At 47.4% G+C, this 22,459-nt stretch overlaps 1 protein-coding gene across 2 annotated transcripts in view; it reads right to left on the reverse strand.

Moving 5' to 3' along the window:
* Window positions 1–1,197: 1,197 nt before the first annotated feature.
* grk4 (G protein-coupled receptor kinase 4) overlaps window positions 1,198–22,459 on the reverse strand; it is a 45,657-nt gene continuing 24,395 nt past the window's right edge. The window contains exons 6-16 of one of the 2 annotated variants that reach the window (XM_056587041.1): window positions 18,673–18,765; window positions 17,645–17,708; window positions 17,073–17,213; window positions 13,791–13,981; window positions 12,038–12,075; window positions 11,082–11,171; window positions 10,207–10,415; window positions 8,347–8,484; window positions 7,379–7,516; window positions 6,566–6,746; window positions 1,198–5,379 (exon numbers count right to left, since the gene is read on the reverse strand). In XM_056587041.1, coding sequence (XP_056443016.1) covers window positions 6,567–6,746; window positions 7,379–7,516; window positions 8,347–8,484; window positions 10,207–10,415; window positions 11,082–11,171; window positions 12,038–12,075; window positions 13,791–13,981; window positions 17,073–17,213; window positions 17,645–17,708; window positions 18,673–18,765 — 1,282 coding nt within the window. In that variant the 3' untranslated portion in view covers window positions 1,198–5,379; window position 6,566. The remainder of the gene's footprint in view (window positions 5,380–6,565; window positions 6,747–7,378; window positions 7,517–8,346; window positions 8,485–10,206; window positions 10,416–11,081; window positions 11,172–12,037; window positions 12,076–13,790; window positions 13,982–17,072; window positions 17,214–17,644; window positions 17,709–18,672; window positions 18,766–22,459) is intronic. The other variant, XM_056587040.1, reaches the window with a different exon arrangement.

Consider the following 22,459-nt stretch of genomic DNA (forward strand, 5'->3'; position numbering starts at 1 on the left):
TCGGGGGGCATAAAAAAAAACAGCCGAAAACGGACAAAATGATACCAACAGATTGCAAAATCGTTCGTGCACTTTAGAAGTGCATTTACCTACAACCATTACACCCAGACCCTCTCAGTTCCCACTTCCAGCGAGGTGGAAACGGCCGAGAAGGAACAAAGTGCATCATGTCAACAACAGACAATGGAGCGCAGCTGTCACCAGACACACAAATCTGGTCTGCGATTCGCAGGGTCGCAAGCATGCTTAAAACTAGTGCGCTATGGTAGATATGCACCACATATGTCCAGGTTTACGCAGCGATTCTATCGCATAAGCAGAACCTGGACACAAACAGGTCCTGTGTTGTGTGTTGTGGCCCTTGGCAGGTGCCTTCGCTACAACAACACCACTGAGTCCGCAGCAAGGGGGGCCGACCTCCACACACACCACACCGCTGAGCCGGCAGATCTACACATCCATTAAACATCTCGCCCCCTGTTCGAACCGCAGACCAGATATGACGTCTCTAGCTCTAGCGTCAAAACAATCGAGTGCATCCTTCCAGCACAGCCAGCAGCCCAGCGAGCAGCAGCATCAGAGAGAGCCAGCATCAGCCAGACAGTCCCAGGGTCTGCAGAGATGCTACCGGGATGCGTTTGGCTTCTCCTCCTCCTCCTCCTCCAGATGATCACTTACTGCTTCTGCACCAGCTCCTCCACCGTGGGGGGACCCTGCTGCTGCTGGAACGACTTCAGGGACTCGAAGGCCTTCATTAGTTTCTCCATGGTGGCCATTTTGGTCAGAACACCGACGCCACGGGGAGGCGAGGCGGCGCGGCCGGACGCAGTGCTCCTCCTCTAAGCACCTCCTCTCCTCCTTCTCCTCGGTCAGTTGGGTTTTCTATTCCTTCACGAGGTCGTCCATTAATGAATGGGATGCATTGCGATGAAAGGCATATTTGAGGTTCGCTGCTGCCCTGACAAATCCTACAAGGAAGTGGACTTGTGACAGCTTCGCAGCGAGTGGAGCAGACGCGATGGCGCTTGGCCAATCAGCGACCGTTTGACTGTGATTGACGCAAGAGGAGGCCAATGAACGTGTCGTGGATGGAGGAGGGGTCGGTCACGGGTTTACTCAAATCCATAGGGTCATAATAAAACCTTTGGCTTATTTGCATTTACAAATAACTACTAACAGCAATTTTTACTTCATGGTTTTAGCCATGGACAGTTGTTTAATGATTTCGGTCCTTATTAGATTTGAATCAAGCTAGAAAGCTGCTTTAATTAACTCATTAAAGCATTTTTGCTATTTTTGCTAAAGCATCTACATCTACATTCTCTAGATTCAGCGATTGACTAGATTTAATTACTTACTTGAAGGCAGACGGACAAAGTAAATGAAAAGCAAATACATTTGACTTCAGTGCTCATGTGGTCCACTGCGGTAACTGCAATTACTGCCCTCATTAAGTCAACAGGGATTTGGATTGGTTTAGCCTTTTATAATTTTTATTGTATAATATGCATTGTAACCTATATATAGGTGAGTGTTAAGTTAATAAATGTATATTGTTATGTGTTCCCTCATCCATCCTATATATACTTGTTTGACTTGTCATTTTATGCTGAGACAACACCAGAATGTCTTTGGGGTTAATAAAGTGTTCTCCTATCCTATGAGTTGTTTATAACAGAGATCCTTAATAAATCAATATATAATGTCTGAAGACATTCGGGATTGAACCCAGTCCTTTTAAAATATACCAAATGTGTGACTATAATAGTTCCCTAACCTTACAACAACAAACACATCAAATGTAAACATGAAAATATATTATTTTTCTCTCCTGGTTGTGAAAGCTTACAGGTTAAATGTTAGAAAAATGTATTTTACAAGTTTTTTGAGGAGAAGACCTATCAAAGCATAAATCTACATTTGCCAGAGAAGTTGGCTCTGAAATGTGCCCGAGACCAACAAAATATTTTTGTTGAAAAATGTGTGATTATAATAGTTTCCTATCCCTCGCACCACAAAAACATCAAAAGGTAAACACGACACAAATAAAACCAGGGGACCTATGTATTTTTTATACAAACGGCAGTGTATTATTTCATAATTAATTACAAATGTCAGATATGGTACAACAACCAGTGATACAACTTGTACAAGAATTACAATGACTGCAGTGGTTGAACAATATGACTGTACAATTACAAAAAGAAGAAGAAACTAAGGAGAGACCCTTTTGTGTGAATAACATCTGATGTCCCCCCCCCCCTCCCTGGACGTCCCTCGATGTGACGTCCCTGGACTCAGTGAAACGTCCCACCAACGCACAGCATCACGGCCGTCCGCCCAGAACTAGACCTCACTTTACAAGGCACCCTCTGACGTTCCTCCAGCAAAACATAAGTTTCCCGTTACTCCGAGTGTTAACCACGTTTGGGAAGCAGACATCGCCAGTTCTGGAAGGGGGGGGGGGGGTCAGACGTCAGACTCTACTCAGAAAGGGTCGGGTTCTGCGGGCCACCCTTCTAGCTATAAAGTCGTCCTTTAGATACCAGTGTGGTATGTTGGCACTAGAAGATCAATTATATGTACAAGGAACCTGTAGTATTACAAACCGATACATGCTTTGAGTTATAAAAACATAGGTATTTTTCTCTTTTTTTTTTTTTTTAAAACAGGCATTGCAATGCACTTAGTGTGGACATTCAAAACTGTTCAGCTTTTCAAAGTTCCTTTGATGCTCTGGGAAACTCAGAGTGGATGAGAGAGAACCCGGTCGAATGAGGAGGGCGGGGTCGGAACGAAACGTTGGTCGTTGGCACGTACAATAAAAAGGCGTGAGTCTTTCTGCATTAAGTTCATCAGAGTGAGAAAGGAAAAAGTATAAATGATGCTTTTGGTATCGTTGGCAACAGGTTAAAAGACACAACCTATAGTCATTGTCAATACACACCATAGTGCAATAAAACTAAAACATTTCTTTACTGCTATTTGGATGGAAAATATTATTTTTTTCTCTCCTGGTTGTGAAAGCGTATAGGTTAAATGTTAGAAAGATGTATTTTTACAAGGTTTTCTGAGGCGAAGACCTATTAAAGGCATAAATCTACATTTGCCAGAGAAGTTGGCTCTGAAATGTGCCTGAGAACAACAAAAAAATGAAATAAAAAAAAACAAAGATACTCGGGAAAACTCAAGTGAGGACAAACCACGGAGGATTAATGCATTTGTGTTCTTCCTGATCTGGTTATGGAATGTGCTGGTTGAGACAAAGCTTGTGAACTCGCCAAACCAACCCTACGAGTCTTCAGCTGTACATCGCAAATCGTCAATATAACAGAAGGTGGCACTTTGTTTTCTACTCATAAAACCTTGCTTGCCTCACAAGGTTTCCATGTCATGTGCAACGAGTCAGAGTTGCTTGGGTTAATGCATTCATCGATGGTGATTGTAGGATAACAGTGTTCACATGATGCAGAGAATCAACACTTTGTGGGCCGCTAAAACCCTGATGGATAACATTGCAATGGGGTTGGCAAACTTGTTTTTTTTAGAATTGGGGTCAGGTTGCATTTAAATAATTAGGCAAATGTTACAAAAGTTGTATATAGTTACAGTATTATAAATGCACACAAAGCTAATGAGTCTAGTTCAGATATTCACAGCATTAAAACAAAGGAGGGGGTAAAATAGGTTTGTCTCAAGAAAAATTCAATTTCAAAATAGCTAACGTGTCTCTGACCTACAAAGGGCACATACATTTGCTAATCATAATAAATCCTGATACAATCCAGGATGTCATAAAATCAGCTCGTCCATAAACCAGCTGATTTTTGAAGAATGTTCCATGTGTATTTAAAAGTGCACAAAATGGGATTATGCGAGTTGTTAAGATTTCCTGTACATAGGTATATAGGCAGGTGTCGAAAGCTAATTTTTCCCTTCCCTGGCCTGTCTAAGAACATGCAATCAGTTGTTAAGTCTTTCCTATGGAAGAGCAACATACAAGATCTGGGTGAAGTAGTAAATGGTGATAATTCTCTTTTCTCAGCCCAGCTATTCCTAGAATGATCAGATATAGCCGATTAATGACATGGGGCGGGGTCTTCTAGCTTGACAAGCATCACGTAATCTATGATCAACAGGTAAACAGCACCAATATAAGACGAGCCCATATGGATCTGTAATCATTCAATAAGAATGACAAAAAACAAAAGTGGAAAACAAAACGGAGCTAAAGATTTATAAAAGGACAGCATTGTCAATATTGTAACATTATTTCCAGAAGAATCCAGAATCTAATAGGGATTGGACCCTTGGTCACTTTGAGCTTAAAAAACGAGTGGAAGGCCAGAAACGAAATCCAGTTTCATGACATGCAACTTAAACTGATTGACTAAACGGTGATGATTATTTAGTGTGTTGTACCTGTTGACTAAGAGATTGTCAGACAAGAGATGCATGCCGTCTCTGCTAGAAGCGCTTATCTCTAGGCACCTAGAGGTGAGCGATGTTTGCTAATGCTAGTATCCACATAGCAGCCTAATACCAATAGAAGCCATCCATACAGTACATACCAGTTCAGTATTACAACCAGAGCTGCAGGGCATGAATTATCATGGCGCATGATTCCAAATCAACCACTTGAATCCTTCCACCTAAGAAGTTGGACGAGGTGTGAATCTGGGAAACAAACGGATAGGTTTAAGCAGCCCGGCGACAACATGGCTGCCTCTGATTAGATTTGTCACCACAGGATCGCTCCAATCCATGTGTTATAGAGATCTACTGAAGACCGCTCGGAGGGGCATGGAGGCTAAGGGGTTAGCTTTAGTGAGTCGGTGAATTGATGTACTAACAACACGTCACATTTTGCCAAATCAACGATAACAAACGTACAGCACATAGAAAAAACAAAAGGCCTTATGCTACATTGAGAAATAAAATAAAAAAAACTCCTGGTTCTGTGCTTCTTAAAAAAACTCCTTAACACACATTTTTCCAAACTCATTCCAAAAAAAAAAAAAAAAAAAAATGTTATGTATGCATTCAAGTGGTACTTTTATGGCTTTTTGTACAATACAACCTTTAGTGAAAATATACATCTAGACATAAATTCAAGTACAAATGTACAAAATCTTTAAACTCATACTTTTTTCTTTTTAGTTATAATACAATTTTAATACAGCTCATAAATACAGGTCAACATTCACTGAGTTCCTAAGATTTGCCCTCGGTCAGAGTCGGTGGTGGAGGTCGGTGGCGAGGTGGCGAGGAAGGAGGAGGCGAGGTGGCGAGGAGGGAGGAGGCAAGGAGGGAGGGAGTGGTTTAAAGGCGCGAGGGCTCCTCGTGCTCGTCTTCACTGTAACTGCTCTTAAAGCACACCTACGGAGAGGCGAGAGGGACACTTTATGGACACTTCCGCTTTGCCAAATGCCCAAAAAAATATGCCAAGCTACCAATTAAAGGAAAGTTAACAACACAACACAACACATGAACCACACGCAGTGCACTGCAGCATTATCAGTACATGAAAGCGGTTTGAGTTAACGCACACATCCTCACTGTATGTGATCGAACACCACTGGTCATGTCTGAAGCACATTTGAATAATGGTAGTTAGTTTAGTTAGTAGTTAGTGAGACAGCAAAGTGTATTCTCAATATAGGACAGTCGCATTCATTGAGCATTATTTTAAATTGTGAACTACTATTTCTTTTTATACAAAAATGGAAATGGGGTGAGGTTATCGTGTTTCTGAATCGCTGACTGTACACACACAGATTAACCACCAAGAGTTGATAAGGCTGAATCTTTCTTGACACAGATCAGTTTGTTCTTGCACCTAAAAATAGTGCTTAAAATAGTATCTTATCCTAGCTATCTTTGGTGTATATGGGGAATGGGTTAACATGGTGATTGTTAGTGCTCGGCACATGGTTCTATGAACATCCTTACTGTACCCACCGAGATATATTGTTGTTTCTCTTTCTTCTGACAAATGTACTTATTGTAAGTCGCTTTGGATGAAAGCATCTGCTAAACGCCCTAAATGTAAATGTTCTTTGTACCTGACGTGATAAGACCTAACTAATAAGGTTAGTTTGAATAAGTAATAGATCTGGGTTATGTTAGTGGTCATCTGCCATCACGGTTCGCCTAATCGTTAGCAATCCCACGACATCTGCCAAAGACCTCAACAAACCTTGGAGTGAAGGAAAGAAAACCAAGACAAATATGAAACTGAAGAATAACAGAGAAGAGATCGAGACTAGACTAGAGAACCCTGACGCGAACCTACCGGGAATACTACTGGGAACGAATGGAAACGGAAAAGAAAAACGCTGTCCTTCAAACATTCCCATGACTACGGGAACACGGGCGACGCCCAAGAATGTCCATTTCTAATGTTCCGAATCCGACTAGCATAAACAGAAGATCATTAATCACATCAAGAACAGCAGAAGGCCGCGAACGGCCTCGCTTCGAGGTTACTGGAGAGGAGGCCTTGAAGAGGAAGGAAGCAAGGAAAGTAGGAAGGATGGATGGAAGGAAGGAAGGAAGGAGGTACCTCAGCCCCCACCCCCTCGGACAGTCGCAGCGGGAGCGTTGGCACTTGCCTGTCTTCTGAAAAGGCGGTAGAAGAAGCCTCGCTTCGGCGGCGGGTTGGGGCGGTTCACGTCCAGGTCGGAGCAGAGCGTCCCGTCCGTCTCGTACACGTTGATCTCCTTGAAGCACTCCATCTCGATCATCTGCGCCCGGGGGGGGGGGGCGGGGACGTGAGGACAGAGGGACGGAGGGACGGATGGATCAGAGAGGTACGGCAGGAGACCGGTCATGTTCAGAGTTCACCTTATTAGCCATCCCCTCCCACCCCTCCTACTTATTCTACTTTTGTACGTCCTTGAACTTAATGTACACACTTATTGTATGTCGTACGTCCTTGCACTTAATGTACGCACTTATTGTATGTCGTACTTAGTTATAGTACTTTACTAGCAGCTGTAGCATCTTCTCCTAGCTATCTTTGTTGTACACGGGGAATGGGTTAACCTAGTGATAGTTAGGGCTTGGCACTTGGTTCTATGAACATCCTTACTGTACCGACAGTACATTATCTTATTGTAAGTCACACTGGACAAAAGCGTCTGCTAAATGCCCTAAATGTTACTGTAAATGTAATCGTAAACATTACTGGGATTGCAGGCCTTTGAGTCCACCACATAGCACAAGTAACAGAATCCAGTATTTGTTTAAACATGTATTTTAGTGCTAATTTGCGATCAATCTTCATTTCCATAAGTAAATAAACCATGAAGTCATCGCACTGTAACTTGAGAGACTTGTGTAACGGATGACGTCATCTGGCCCCGGCCCGCAGTACCTCGTTCTGCCAGGGGATGGAGACACTCCCTGTCACAAACTTGTGGTAGAAGTCATCGTCGGTGGGGTCAATGTTGACGCCTTTCACCGTGGAGAACTGCTCGATGTCCAACACGTCTTTGCAGTACACGGCCCGCGGCTGAGCGAGAACACAGATCAGGGAGTCAGTACACAACTTAAGGGGAAACAACCCCAAAATATAAAACTAGAATGAGTGCGCAGTGTAATCTTGTTGTAATGCAATTACACCGGGAACAACGTGTGTTGAACCGGATTAACTGATGAACCGACCGTCATCATGAATTGCGGTACTTAAAAGCTTTGCTTTCGTTGATAACATTTTCCATTTTCCAAGCTTAAACTGGTAATTGGGCTTCAGTGTGCGTCTCTCTGTGTGTGAGTCTGCGTTTGTGTCTGTGACTGTGCGCGTGTCTGTGTGTGAGTCTGCGTTTGTGTCTGTGACTGTGTGCGTCTCTCTGTCTCCGTGTGTCTGTGTGTGTGTGTCTCTCTCTCTCTCTGGCTCTGTCTCTGTCTGTGTCTCTCTCTCTCACACTCTGTGTCTGTCTCTCTGTGTATATGTCTGGATAGGTATGCATGTGTGTCTCTCTGTGTGTTTCTGGCTCCGTCTGTCTCTGTGTGTATCTCTGTCTGTCTCTCTGTCTATGTGTCTGTGCCTCTGTCTGTGTGTCTGTCTGTATCTCTGTCTGTCTGTGTGTATCTCTGTCTGTCTGTCTGTATCTCTGTCTGTCTGTCTATGTCTGTCTGTATCTCTGTCTGTCTGTATCTCTGTCTGTCTGTATCTCTGTCTGTCTGTGTCTGTCTGTCTCTCCGTCTGTGCCTCTGTCTGTGCCTCTGTCTGTGCCTCTGTCTGTGCGTCTGTCTGTGCGTCTGTCTGTCTGTCTGTATCTCTGTCTCTCCGTCTGTGCCTCTGTCTGTGTGTCTGTCTGTCTGTATCTCTGTCTGACTTACGTCCGGGCTGAAGGGCGGGTCCAGCATGTTGGCCTCCAGCCGTTTGAAGTTGATGTTGCGGAGGATGGGGTGCTGCTTCACCTCCACCGCCCCGCGCCCCTGGCACCCTAGGCGCTCCTTCGGGTCCTTGGCCAGCAGCTGGACGGACAGGAAGTGACATCAGAGACCAGGAAGTGACAACGGAGACCAGGAAGTGACATCAGGGGGGAGGAAATGGGAGAGGATCGCGGAAGAACATCTCATTCGTCGTTTCCCATTCTTTCGTCAGTGTTGTGTGAGGGGAGGGGGGGGGTGAGGGGTGAGGGGTGAGGGGGAGGTGGATGAGGGGGGAGGTGGAGGGGGAGGTGGGGTGAGGTGGAGGGGGAGGTGGGGTGAGGTGGAGGGAGACGTGGGGTGAGGGTGGAGGGGGGATAAAGGAGGCTAACATAGCAGAGAGTTATCTCTGAAGGACTGCCCGGGCACTCGAGGGTACACATGCACAGACGCATTCAAAATACCTGTCGGCTCACCTTTTGAGGTCATGTGACCCAGAGGCTAAATCATGTTCACGTGTTAAAGAGGGGCTGAGGAGAGGCCTTGTGGCCTTAAAGCGCTGATATTATACCTCCAGGTGTGAGGGCCATCAGCCGTTACAAGGCGTTTTGAAAATCACCAGTGGGCGTGTCCACCTAGATGTACGCTGGATAGACAGGTCTACCAGCCTACCCACTGGACTGTGGCAGATGTTGCTCATCTTTCCGTCGTACATCTAGGTGGACACGCCCACTTGTGATGTCACTAAGACACAGGAAATGGCTGATATTCAAATGGCTTGTGACGGCTGATCACGCTTCGACCTGGTGGCGTGATACCCTCCCTTTAAAGCGTCCGCACAGCGCCTCCAGGTGCGGTCACACACACGGAGGAGAACGGACGCTGACGTCAGCCCTGGCTACCTGCGTTCCGCCGTCTCTCTCTCGTTTCTCTTTAGTCCCCGTCGCCACTTCTACATTCCTCCAAACAATCACTTCTGTTAAAGTGATTCTCACGAAAGCTAAGCCCTGAGAACGAACACACACACACACCTCGAGAACATTTACCACTTGGCTATTTTGGGTCTGTGGAGATATTCATCTTGCTGATAACTCTCTCTCTCTCTCTCTCTCTCTCTCTCTCTCTCTCTCTCTCTCTTCTCTCTCTCTCTCTCTCTCTCTCCTCTCTCTCTCTCTATCTCTCTCTCTCTCTCTCTCCTCTCTCTCTCTCTCTCTCTCTCTCTCTCTCTCTCTCTCTCTCTCTCTCTCTCTCTCTCTCTACTTCTTGCCTCTGTATTCTGTTACTTTAGCTTCCTTTCTTTCTCTCCCCTCTCCCTCCCTCCCTCCCTGGGGTGTCTTTGACTCGGCTCAACCCAGAGGTTAGAATGTTCCACTACGTCACCATAACCCCCCCCCCCCCCCCCACCCACCCCCACCTGCTCCTAGTCCTTGGTTGCCCCCACTGTGTTTCTGCTCTCGAAGAGACGGGGACGGGGACGGGGGGGGGAGGGGGGGTGTACTTTCTCAGGACGGGTCGGCGATAGAGTCGGATGGAAAAAACAAAGAAAGAAAATACGATTCATGACATCAGAGTGGGCGTCGCTCCGCACTCCCACTGGGAAAGCAGCTGTTCCCACTCCAGCACATTCCTCCTTCCTCCTCCTCCTCAGGTCTCCTCCTCCTCCTCCTTTACCCCCTCCCCATCCTCCTCTGGAGTCTCCTCCCCCCTCCTCCCGTCCTCCCTCCCTCCCTCCTCCTCATAACCCTCCTACCTCTCCACCTCCTCCTCCCTCCCTCCCTCCTCCCCCCTCTTCCTCCCTCCACCTCCTCCTCCCTCCCTCCCCCTCACCTGTCTGCAGATGTCCTTGGCCTCCTCAGAGAACTTGTCGGAGTACTCCTCCTGGTCCTCCCGGACGCGGCGGTCCACCTCCTCGCGCTTCACGCGCTCCTTGCGCTTGCGGAACGGCGACTGACCCTGGATCATCTCGAAGACCAGGCAGCCCAGACCCCACCAGTCAGGGCTGAAGGTGTAGCTCTCATTCTGGATCACCTCCGGAGCTGAGAGAGGGAGGGGGGGGAGGGAGGGAGGGAGAGAGAAAGGGAGTGAGAGAGAGAAAGGGAGTGAGTGAGAGAGAGAGAGAGAAAGAGAAAGAGAGAGAAAGAGAAAGAGAAAGAGAAAGAGAGAGAGAGAGAGAGAGAGAGAGAGAGAGGATGCGCGAAAGAGAGAGAGAGAAAGAGAGAGAGAGATGAGAGATGATGAGAGAGAGAGAGAGAGAGGAGAGAGAGAGAGAGAGAGAGAGAGAGAGAGAGAGAGAGAGAGAGAGAGAGAGAGAAAAAAAGTCAGGAAAAAGGAAAGGAACAAACCAAGAAAAAAGAAACAGAAACAAACAACAAAGAAAGAAAAAGGAACAAGAAAGACAAGAAGAAAGACGAAAGAGAGAAAGACGAAAGAGAGAGGAAGGAGAGGAGAGGGGTTTGTTTAAACGGCAGACAGGATGCGTGACGTCAATCCGTTCGCATGTGTAACAAAAAAGGGAGAACAGAGAAGGTAGAAAGACAGATGTGGGGCTGATAGTGAAGACCGGCCAACAGCGGGGCAGGACTCAGGCCAGAGGAATGCCTCCTCAAACGTTCTGCAACCGAGTATCACAGAAAACACAGAGACAGAAAGGGGGAGAAAGGGGGAGAAGGGGAATGAATTGTTGCGAATGCCCCGGCCCTCACCCATGTAGCCGACCGTTCCCACTCTCCCCCGTATCGTCTCCCCGTCTGGGATCTGGACCGCCAGGCCCAGGTCAGAGATCCGGATGTGCCCTGGGGTAGGATAAACAAAAACATTACTTCAAGCTAATGTTTACGTAAACATTATACAGCATAGCTTAGCATATTATAGCATAGAATAGCATAGCATAGCATAGCAAAACATTAGGTTCCGGAGACAGCGCAACTTAACCAGCTAACATAGCCTAGCAATGCCTAGACTAGCATAGCAGAACAATAAACATTAAACATTAAATCAGTGCAACAATGCTACATCTATCCCCGTCGGCTAATCAACCTATAGCAAAGGGGACGTGTTGCGGTTTAATTCTTCCCCCTTCCCTACGTGTGTGTCACGCGGAGGCCACCGTATAAACAGAACAGGTTGGGAGTAAGTTCAACATAAACAGGTTCCTGTTTATCGGGGAGGTGTTGAGGAGACTGGTCGGCCTCTGTCAGAGGCCCGTGTACCGAGGCTTAGCTTAAACCAAGCCCCCGGCCAAACCAAATGTTCAGTGGGATTCTCAGATCCCGTACAACTATTTGTATTGGATCTGAAAATAGGCCAACGGCCCCCACTCCCACTACGGTAATGTGATGCTATGCTATGCTATGCTAGCTGGTTAACATGAGCTGTCTCCTAAACGTAGTGTTCCTCTATGCTAGGCTATGCTACGTCACATCAGCTGGTTATCATGAGCTGTCTCCTGAACGTTATGTCCTGCTATGCTATGCTATGCTAGCAGGTTAACATGACGGGCGTCCATGTTTAAGCTAGTTTAAACATGGACGCCCGTACAACTATTGTTATGGGATCGCAAGGGAAGGCCTACAGGAAGTGATGGGCGGGGAGAACGTGAGCTGTCTCTAAAACATGGACGTGCTTCTTGAAGGCCATGGAGAGCGACGTAGAGACTTACCGCGGTCGTCTAGGAGGATGTTCTCGGGCTTCAGATCCCTGCAGAAGAAGATTCACGTTGCGTTATTCATGTATAATTGAAATGTTGAAATCACACTTTTGGTCAAGGATCACCAGTATTAAGGACGTATGGATCGATAACAAACAGGCTTGGCTTTTAGTTAGTTAGCAAGGTTTGTGCTCTGTTACGCACTTATTGCATGTTATACGTCCTTGCCCTTATAAGTAGTGCTTAGCATTGTGTGGCATCTTATCCTAGCTATCTTTGTTGTATACGGGGAATGTGTTCACCTAGTGATTGTTAATGCTTGGCATTTGGTTCTATGAACGTCAATACTTTAAAGACTGATACATTGTTGTTTCTCTTTCTTCTGACAAATGTACGCATTGTAAGTCGCTTTGGATGAAAGCGCCTGCTAAGGTAAATGTACTCAGGAAAAAACTCCACTACTTCCAGCGCTAGAGGGTTTCAACGGAAAGCCATTCCACGCTCCACCTTCTACCGAAAGGTCAAACACAATAAACAGCTCGGGACATATTTATATTCCGTCTGCAGCGAGGCCTGAACCGGGTTGGCCAGGACGAGCCCGGACTAAACACATAAACTTCCTCCCTGCCTCGGGTTTGACCCGTTCCTCAACCCTGCTCCTCCAGCATGACAGGCCCTCTTCACCGAAGCCTCAAGAAACACCTCCCAATACATCCCCTTTCTTCACTTATTAACCAAAGACCCAAATCGGAGTCACAATAAAGTTTGCATCGTTGTGTTTTGAGCAACAACTGAAATGTGAAGAATCTGTTGTGTCCACAGTCGTGTGTATGACAGCCAACACCAGAAGCTGGCTGTGGGTTTAAACACTGGTGTTTAACTACAGCGTTTGTGTTGGCACGAGATGCAAGGCCCTGCGCAGCACAAGTAGACAGGTTACCCTATTGTTAAAAGAGCAGCCTGCTCATTAACACATAATCGTCAGTTGTATGACCAGTTCACCTCCAAGGAAAATACGACCGGTAGCGGTCTCCCCTCTGAACATCCACCATCGGTTTAATGGCTGGTTTGAGCCTGTTAGCCTTACGCCCTGTCTTTACTTTAGCTAAATACTGTCAGGTCAAAAACACATTACAAAGATTCAGCTTAGGCCATCTTTGTGTACACAGTGTTCATGTTGTTACACCCTCTGTAATGGTTCCTGTATCATGTTACAGTGTGTACAGTGTTTGGATCAATCTAGCGATTGTTAGTGCTTGGCACTTGGTTCTATGAACATCATTACTTTACCGACAGAAATATTTTGCCGTTTCTCCTTCTTCTGACTAATGTACTTAATGTAAGTCGCTTTCGATAAAAGCGTCTGACGCCCTAAATGTGAATGTAAATGTTCTCCGGAAAAAGCTCAACTACTTCCAAAGCTAAAAGGGTTTCAACAAAAAGCCAATTCACGCTCAAACTTTTACAATAAAAATAAACTTTAAACTCCCTAAAACGTAAATGTTACACATAAAATCCATCCCACAGTACCTGAAATACTCATGTCATCAACACAACACCACCACCTCATCAACCCAACCTCAGCGACAGAAACTATTCAACACAACCTCATCTACACAGCAACACAATTCATCCCCACAACCTGAATGACCCAACCTCATCATCCTCCTCTACATAACACAGCCAACCCCCTCCCTGCAGCTCTACCATTCCAGGTGTCTGACACAAACCAGACCCCCCCCCTCCCCCCGGTGTGACCTCTGACCTGTAGACGATCCGCTCGCGGTGCAGGTCCTCCAGGCCGCAGCAGATCTCGGCGGCGTAGAAGATGGCGCGCTGCTCGTCGAAGCCCGAGTTGCCCATGTTGTAGATGTGGAACTTGAGGTCTCCGCCGTTCATGATGGTCAGCACCAGGCACAGCGCGTCCTTCGTCTCGTAGGCGTAGGCCAGGCTCACCTGGGGGAGGGAGAGGGGGAGGAAGGGGGAGAGGGGGGAGGGGGGGGGGGGAGAGGAGGAGGATGAGGGAGGGGCAAGGAGAGAGGGGAGAGAGGAGGAGGAAGAGGGAGAGAGGGAGGAGGAGGAGAGGGGAGGAGAGAGGGAGGAGGAGGAGGAGAGGGAGGAGGAGGAGGGGAGGGAGGGGGAGAGGGAGGAGGAGGAGGAGAGGGAGGGGGAGGATGGGGGGGAGGAGAGAAGGGGAGAGAGGAGTGGATGCAAGATTTTGAGGGGGGTAGAGGAACAGACTTCGCAATAAAACGGCAACACTAACAAAACGATTAGAGGAGTGATTATTATGCCACCAGGTGTGAGTGTGATCATCCGTTACACGTCGTTTGAATACCTGCCCTTTCCTGTGTCTGAGTGACACAAGTGGGCGTGTGTCCAGTCCCCCACGGGGACGGGCAGACTCTCAAACGGCTTGTCACGGCTGATCACCCTCACACCTGGTGGCAAAACATCGCCGCTCTGAACGGAATCCGCAGAAGACAGACGTGCCGAGAACACGACACAGGGTTCCTCGTCTGAGCCGGTTTCGAGTTCCAGACGGATAAATAAATGCATCGTAATTTGAGAGTAACTCGACTAAATCAGATCACTTGTGGTCTGAGTCTCCCCCCCCCCCCCCCCCCCGCCCCCCTCCCCGAGGTCAACGGCACAGGGGGCGTTTAACATTCTGGTGCATGCAGGACGTTGCCGCCATCAGGAGGAGTTCCATATGCTCTTGACAGCATGGACAGCAAAGTCACACACACACACACACACACACACACACACACACACACACACACACACACACACACACACACACACACACACACACACACACACACACACACACACACACACACACACACACACACACACGGGTCTATGGAGAGATCTGAAAAGTTACTTTGGTTGGAATGAGAATTGAACCTGTTAAATCAACTTCAATATTATAGCTGTAAAATTATTATTAATAATTGACGATCAAAAAAAACGGTCATTCCATCTGATTCATAATAAATTCCTAGGGCAGGGAATCTGAGGATTGTGTGAAAACAAGGACGCTCATAGCAGAGTCACCAGCTGCTTAAAGAGGATAGGACAGGGTCACCCTGCCACCACACACACACACACACACACACACACACACACACACACACACCAAGGCCGCGATTTTATCCCCATGTCCTTCTAAAGCGATCACATGCACTCTCTCAGACACACACAAACACACAATATTTGCAACTTGGACGCGTCGCGGGTACACTGTATACTAGTGTACTAGAACATGCGCTAACAACGCTGACGGATGATATGCACTGGGTAGGCAAAGCAAATAATACCAGGGCCTGGGCAGAGACGGGGGGGGGGGGGGGGGGGGGCGATGGAGACACCCAGAGGAGCAGGGGACTCGACACCTCTCCTTTCTAGGGCCTGGTTGGTCAGCTAATGCTAGGCAACAGGGCTGCCCTCACAGGGAGAAACGCCTTGCAGGGACACTGCGTTCGCTGCCTTCACCGCGCTCGCTGCCTGCAGCTCAAAGAGCCAACACCGAGCATACGCCTGCCCCAGCTCACAGGCACGGCGACACACACCCCTCTCCTGCCCACCGCATCTACCAGCCACATTGCTGTGTGTGTGTGTGTGTGTGTGTGTGTGTGTGTGTGTGTGTGTGTGTGTGTGTGTGTGTGTGTGTGTGTGTGTGTGTGTGTGTGTGTGTGTGTGTGTGTGTGTGTGTGTGTGTGTGTGTGTGTGTGTGTGTGCGCGCGCGTGTGTGTGTGTTCACGGTGAGTCACGCCAACAAGGAGATGCAGCTCAGTTTATAATCTGAACAAGAAAACTAACTGAAAACTACTCCAATACCTCAACTATTCCAACAGGATCAGAGAAAAGGTTGCGGTGATAAACACGCTAGCTTTGACTGGGTTTGTGCTCTGCTTTGCTATATTTCTTACACCACCCAGGCTACCACTGGTTTATGTAACAGAGTATGCACGACAGTCACGTGCTAACCTATACAGCTACTCCTACACATGAATGTTCCAAGAATGTTAAACAACCACTTAAGAGTAATTTTCTCATCCCCGGCGCAGTCATTATGACGAACGTAAAACTGCGTCCAAAGCTAAATTTTCCTTTTCCTTTTCAAAACACCTGAGAGTTTTTGCACGTCCAATCAGATGTAATGAAAGCGGTCGTACTGTTTCCACATGCTTTCCATCTGGGTAATGTTTGAGTTATGTCGTTAAGACACACACACACACACACACACACAGAAAAACACACCATCGAAATTCCATTGAGGATTTGTTTTGACCAACATATGGAGATGGACAAACATAAATAAATAAATGCAGCAGAATAAACAGTTTAATCACAAGCACGACAACAGCACAGTTTAACACGGAATATTGAATACAGGATGTGTTTGAGACAAAAGCCAGCTGCAGTACGACCTCGGCGCTATATCCATTTAAGAATCACAGTATAATAACATCACATTTGTGTTCCCAAATGTTTTTCACTCCGAGGCAAAGCGCCAAAGATATGAATGGCTGAGGCAACGAACCGGCCACCAATTTGTCACAATTTCCAAAAAAACTCTGTTGAGAGCCAAGGAAAGGCAACGTAAATATTTTGGCTTTGGCCGACACACAAGCACTCGCTTGTGGAGGGACACAGTCTGGCACCCAAACTGGTATTTAAGAGAGATGTTTTGAATTTTACCAGCTGGTATTCTGTGCTTTTGCCTCACATACATCGCTGCAGCATTGAAACATCGTAAGATAATTGCTCATGGCCAGATATACTTCATTGATTCAGACTGCGCACACACACACACACACACACACACACACAGACACATAGAAAAAGACACACACACACACACTCAGACAGACACACACAAAGAGACACAGACACACACACACAGACACACACACACAGCCACACACACATAGACAAAGACATGCGCACACACACACACACACACACACACACACAGCCACACACACACAATAAAACGATTAGGTTGAAAGGGTTGAAGAAAAAAGGTAGTACTTACTACAAAACTACTGTTAACTTTTTCTAAAATGCGTTTTTCGTTTAGTGCCATGGCTTCACCTTTTCTTTTCTTCACGCGTTTCTTTTCCAGCTTTTTACAGGCGTACATCTTACCGGTGGCCCGCACCTGACAGGCACACACCTGGGGACCAATCAGAGCACAGAGAGAGGGGTCAGTCGACTGCATACACACGTAGACACACAGACACACACGCACAGGGCTGAACACACACAGAGACATACAGACACACACACACACACACACACACAGACAGACACATACAAACACACACACACAAACACACACAATGGGCCTCTTTGAAAGTAGATGTCTTGACCAAAATCACACGCCATTGTTTGACACAAAAATGCTCTCGTAATCAACACTTATTTCTCATCTGACTCTGTGCTACACCTGCTGCTCAAAACGAGACGCCATGCCTTGATCCAACATTTAGGATGGGACCAGCCAAGGTCATGTGACCCTCGGCGGCGTGTGTGGCGTAACCATTCCCAACGCCATCGGAACACACAGGAAGCCATCAGAACACACAAGAAGTGGCCCTCACTCACCTCGCCAAATCCACCTTTTCCTAGTACTCTGTAATGTCTGAAGGTATTTTTGGTTACTGGTTGCCTGCAGAGAGAGAGAGAGAGAGAGAGAGAGAGAGAGAGAGAGAGAGAGAGAGAGAGAGAGAGACAGAGGGACAGAGAGAGAGAGAGACAGAGGGACAGAGACAGAGAGAGAAACAGAGAGAGAGACACAGAGACAGAGACAGAGACAGAGAGACAGAGAGACAGAGAGAGAGACAGAGACAGAGAGACAGAGAATGAAAGGGAGGGAGGGAGGGAGGGGGAGAGGGGGGCAGAGAAGGAGAGAGGTTAAGGTTAATTTGTCAAAGAGATTTGGAAGGAGATGGAGGCAGGGGGTGGGGTGGGGGGGGGGGGTGTATGTGATTCACTTTAGATCATGTGGTGGGGCAGACAGAATAATGCTTGCATGTATTATTAAACCGTGCTGATGGTCGGAGTTTTCCACTTCGGCCTCAGTTAGCAGCCTTTATGCAAAACATCATCAATTATTAACTCTGCTCCAGAAACCAACCATTGATTAGGGGAGCGCCGGGTTTATGGGCCAAGTGTTCCTCCGGACTTTCTCCACGATTCGTTTGTTCCGTTTCCACACACACACACACACACACACACACACACACACACACACACACACACACACACACACACACACACACACACACACACACACACACACACACACAATCCGTGGAAGCGCTATTAGATGGAAATCTGGCTTAATTTCCTGTAAAGTAATTAAACCAGCCCGTGTTGTCACAGTCCGACCTGAACCACTACTAATACTGCAAACAACAGGTAATGAAAAACCCTCTTCACGCGTCGATCGGCCACGAGATGAGGGCTATTAGTGTGTGTGTGTGTGTGTGTGTGTGTGTGTGTGTGTGTGTGTGTGTGTGTGTGTGTGTGTGTGTGTGTGTGTGTGTGTGTGTGTGTGTGTGTGTGTGTGTGTGTGTGTGTGTGTGTGTGTGTGTGTGTGTGTGTGTGTGTGTGTGTGTGTTATTACCCACCTCTCCAGCCACTTCCACTGCAGAAAGCGGGAGAAGTACATAGTCTCCTGGTAGGCAGAGAAGGGAGCTCCACTCAGATACTCTCGAACGATCCTGGAGGGGGGAGAGACGGGGAGAGGGTTATTAAAAACAAAAAGGTTTACTAGAACTAAAAAGGTTCATCAGAACCAATGGTTTATCAAAAAGGGACCGGTTTGTGAACTTCCTGAGTGGACGCCCTCAGATGGAATCTCAGGAGACATCTCTGCGCCAAACGCCAGGGAGATAGCAAAAACATTTCAACGACTGAACATCATCCGTGATGACTCTCTGAGATAAGTACTGAGAGTGCAACGGGGCTGAACAACAAACAAATGTGTTTGCGTGCGTTTCTGCTCGCATGACCACTTATCCTCTTATTGAACCATCTCCCCACCATTAGCTCGATCAACCAATCAAATCCTCCACTCACGTTACCTTCAGCAAGACCACGCCCCCCGGGGTCGTAGCATCGAACCCGAGCTCACCGTCATCGATCCCCAGGTCTTCATCATAAACCCCAGCAGCTCATCAAACACCGGCTAATCATCAAACCCCTCATCCTTAAACATTGTTGCTATGGAGCCAACCCACGACGACACACTCTTTATTATTATTTCTCTTTATTTAGGATGACGTCAGAAGGGCGCCCCAGAGCCAAACTAACTCTGAAAAGGTAGTGTCTCTCTCCCCCCCCACAACCAACCCGTCAACAACAGGTCCACATTCCACTGAGAGCTGTTCGAGCCCGTCTCTGACCCCCCCCCCGTCCCTCAACCTCCGACCCCTGACCCCGGCCTGCTTCTCATCAGCTTCCTGCCACAGATGTTGTTGTCGGGACTGAGTTAGAAAGGTATTCACACCTCCACTGCCGAAAGGTATTCACACCTTCACTGCCAAAAGATATTCACACCTTCACTGACAAAAGATAGATAGATACATAGAGCTATGGGTGCGAAAATGGCCTCCATTAAGGCTCCAAACGTATAATTATAGGACTTTGGTGAGGAGGGGAATTAAACTTTTAGGCAGAGTATTTCCCTAAAGGCCTCACCCCTTCCCTGTCCCCCGGGAATAGAAAGGGCTGCATAGGTTAGTTTTGACCTTTTATACGCTTAACATTTTCTAAGTGATTGCATCCAGTTACTTACTAAGTAAATCAACTTAAAAAGCTTAAGAGGCATCCTTATAAGAAGGATGTACATCTCATGGAAAACTGTGGTATAGAAGTGTATACGTTGTGCTTCCTGGCTCCCAGTGCCGTCTATTAAAACACACAGACTTTCTAAAACACATTAAAGTTAAATACGATTCCATGACTCCAACACTGCCGTGGAACGAGGGAGAGGGGAAAACGGCGTCAACGTCCAGCCTCCTGCAAGACTTCATGGTTCAGTCCGTCTCCAACCCATCATAACGCAAGAACAAAACAACAACAAGAGCTCATCCAAATGTGAGAGGCGCCATTGATGTCGACATAAACACTGCGTTCATCTGTGTATAAAAATACAAGTCATGTGTGCGTTCTGGATCTAGCCTGCGAGACAATGACCCCCACATCCGTTCCTATAGGATGGAACACCAGCCTATAGCCGATGGTCCAGCCTGGAGGAACACTACTGAAATAGACCATTAGACACTCGGAATAAACACGGGCCACAAAGCTGCTTTTGTCGGGAGGGGGGAGAGAGCAGTGTTGAGGACACATCACACTATACCACACACACCCACACACAACGCGATCGCTATGACATAACCGTATGTTCCGCATCTCGGGAGAAAGCCCTTTAGGGTGCCAAGACGTTCGCAGCCATGTGCCCTCTCTCCATCTCTGTGTGTGTGTGTGTGTGTGTGTGTGTGTGTGTGTGTGTGTGTGTGTGTGTGTGTGTGTGTGTGTGTGTGTGTGTGTGTGTGTGTGTGTGTGTGTGTGTGTGTGTGTGTGTGTGTGTGTGTGTGTGTGTGTGTGTGTGTTTCATGCTCATCACTGTGCAAACGGAAAAGGAGTAAGTCAGTAGTCAGAGTTTTGTGTTAGATTAGGATTCTGCAGAATTCCTACGCAGGAAAGATTTGGAACAAGTGATGGTAGAATAAATACCAAGACACAGGAATTCCATTCACAAACAATTCAATGTTTTCTTTGACACACACATGTGGTGGTTTTGCAGAGTGTGTGTGCTGTTTTTGCAGAGTGTGTGTGTGTGGTGGTTTAACAGAGATTGTCTCACTCTAAAAATCCTACAATATAGATAATACTACCAAAATAAATGTGTGTCCTTGCTCCCCTTCCAGTGTGTACACACACACACACACACACACACACACACACACACACACACACACACACACACACACACACACACACACACACACACACACACACACACACACACACACACACACACACACACACACACACACACACACACACACACACACAGCGAGCCAGGCCGGTGAGTCTCGATCCGCTACCGAAACAGGGCCGGCCAGGAGAGTGTGTTAGTGTGTGTACCACAGATGAATCTTCCGTTACATTAACACCTCCGTCCAGCTGGGATGATCTACGACCGCTCCACCGGCTCCTTGACTCGCTCCACGGTGTAAACTAAACATCCACCGCCACACATACCTCCGCCGGAGCTCCCCTCCACGCTCCAACACCGCCCGCATCGAAGTCAGAGCCTAATCTCAACCCTTTCGTCGCTCGTTCGCTAAAAGTAAGCAATAAGTTATCGGTTTATAGCGCTGGGAGCTGCATAAACAGACGACAAGCCGGGACGGATAAGCTGTCCAGGCTGTTGAATTATCGTAAAACCTAAGACGAACTCCTGAGGAATAAAAGGTTGTTATTTAGTGCAACGCTTGTGGCTCGTTTAGCAGAGCCGGCGAGCACTCCCCCAGCTGGGCTCGTCTGGCCCGACGCCGCGGATCTGTCCTCAAACCATCACAGTCCCGCAACGCTGTTGTGATGCAGACGATGTAGATGGACTGCATTTACACAGCGCTTGTCTAACCAGTGGCCGCTCTAAATACTGCCTCACATTCACACGTTCACACACCGACGGCGGAGTCAGCCACGCAGGGCGACAGCCAGCTGGTCAGGAGCAGTCAGGGTGAGGCGTCTCGCTCAGGGACACCTCGACACTCAGCTAGGAGGAGCCGGGGATCGAACTAGCAACCTACCGGTTACCAGCCAACCCTCTCTGCCTCCTGAGCCACACGCAGAATGAAGCGACTGTAACCAAGACTGCAGTCGTTACTGAACCATATTGTCGCTCACGCACGCCCTAATGTGGGCCTGATGTAGGCGCCTATTGTTGTGGACCGAGGGCTTAAACCAACAAGGTTGTTAAAGGACAACCACAATGATTGATTGATTGATGACCTCATGCTGCCTATTGCACAAGGTTACGCCTTAAACTCCCAAATAAGGGCAGTGGCCACAGGCCAGTGTTGCTGTACTTCTTCGCACAAGGCCCTCAGTGTTCCAGGAGACATGACAGCCTGGGATACGTGTTCAGTAGGGTCCAACGCATGTTTTAATTAAACAATATGCTCTCTCCGTGTCTGTGCGTGTGTTTTGACACGCATCTACAGGTAAGAATCCTGTTGGTTGACTTGTTGAGCAGGAAGCAGCAACACTTGCAATAGTGTGAGAGAGAGACCAAAAGAGCGAGAGACACTGAGAGAGAGACAGAGAGAGACAGAGAGAGACAGAGAGAGACAGAGAGAGAGAGACAGAGAGAGAGGGTCCAGGAGCACTGAGGTGTCG

The sequence above is a fragment of the Gadus chalcogrammus genome, chromosome 3 (genome assembly GCF_026213295.1).
Source record: "Gadus chalcogrammus isolate NIFS_2021 chromosome 3, NIFS_Gcha_1.0, whole genome shotgun sequence".
Classification (NCBI taxonomy): domain Eukaryota; kingdom Metazoa; phylum Chordata; class Actinopteri; order Gadiformes; family Gadidae; genus Gadus; species Gadus chalcogrammus.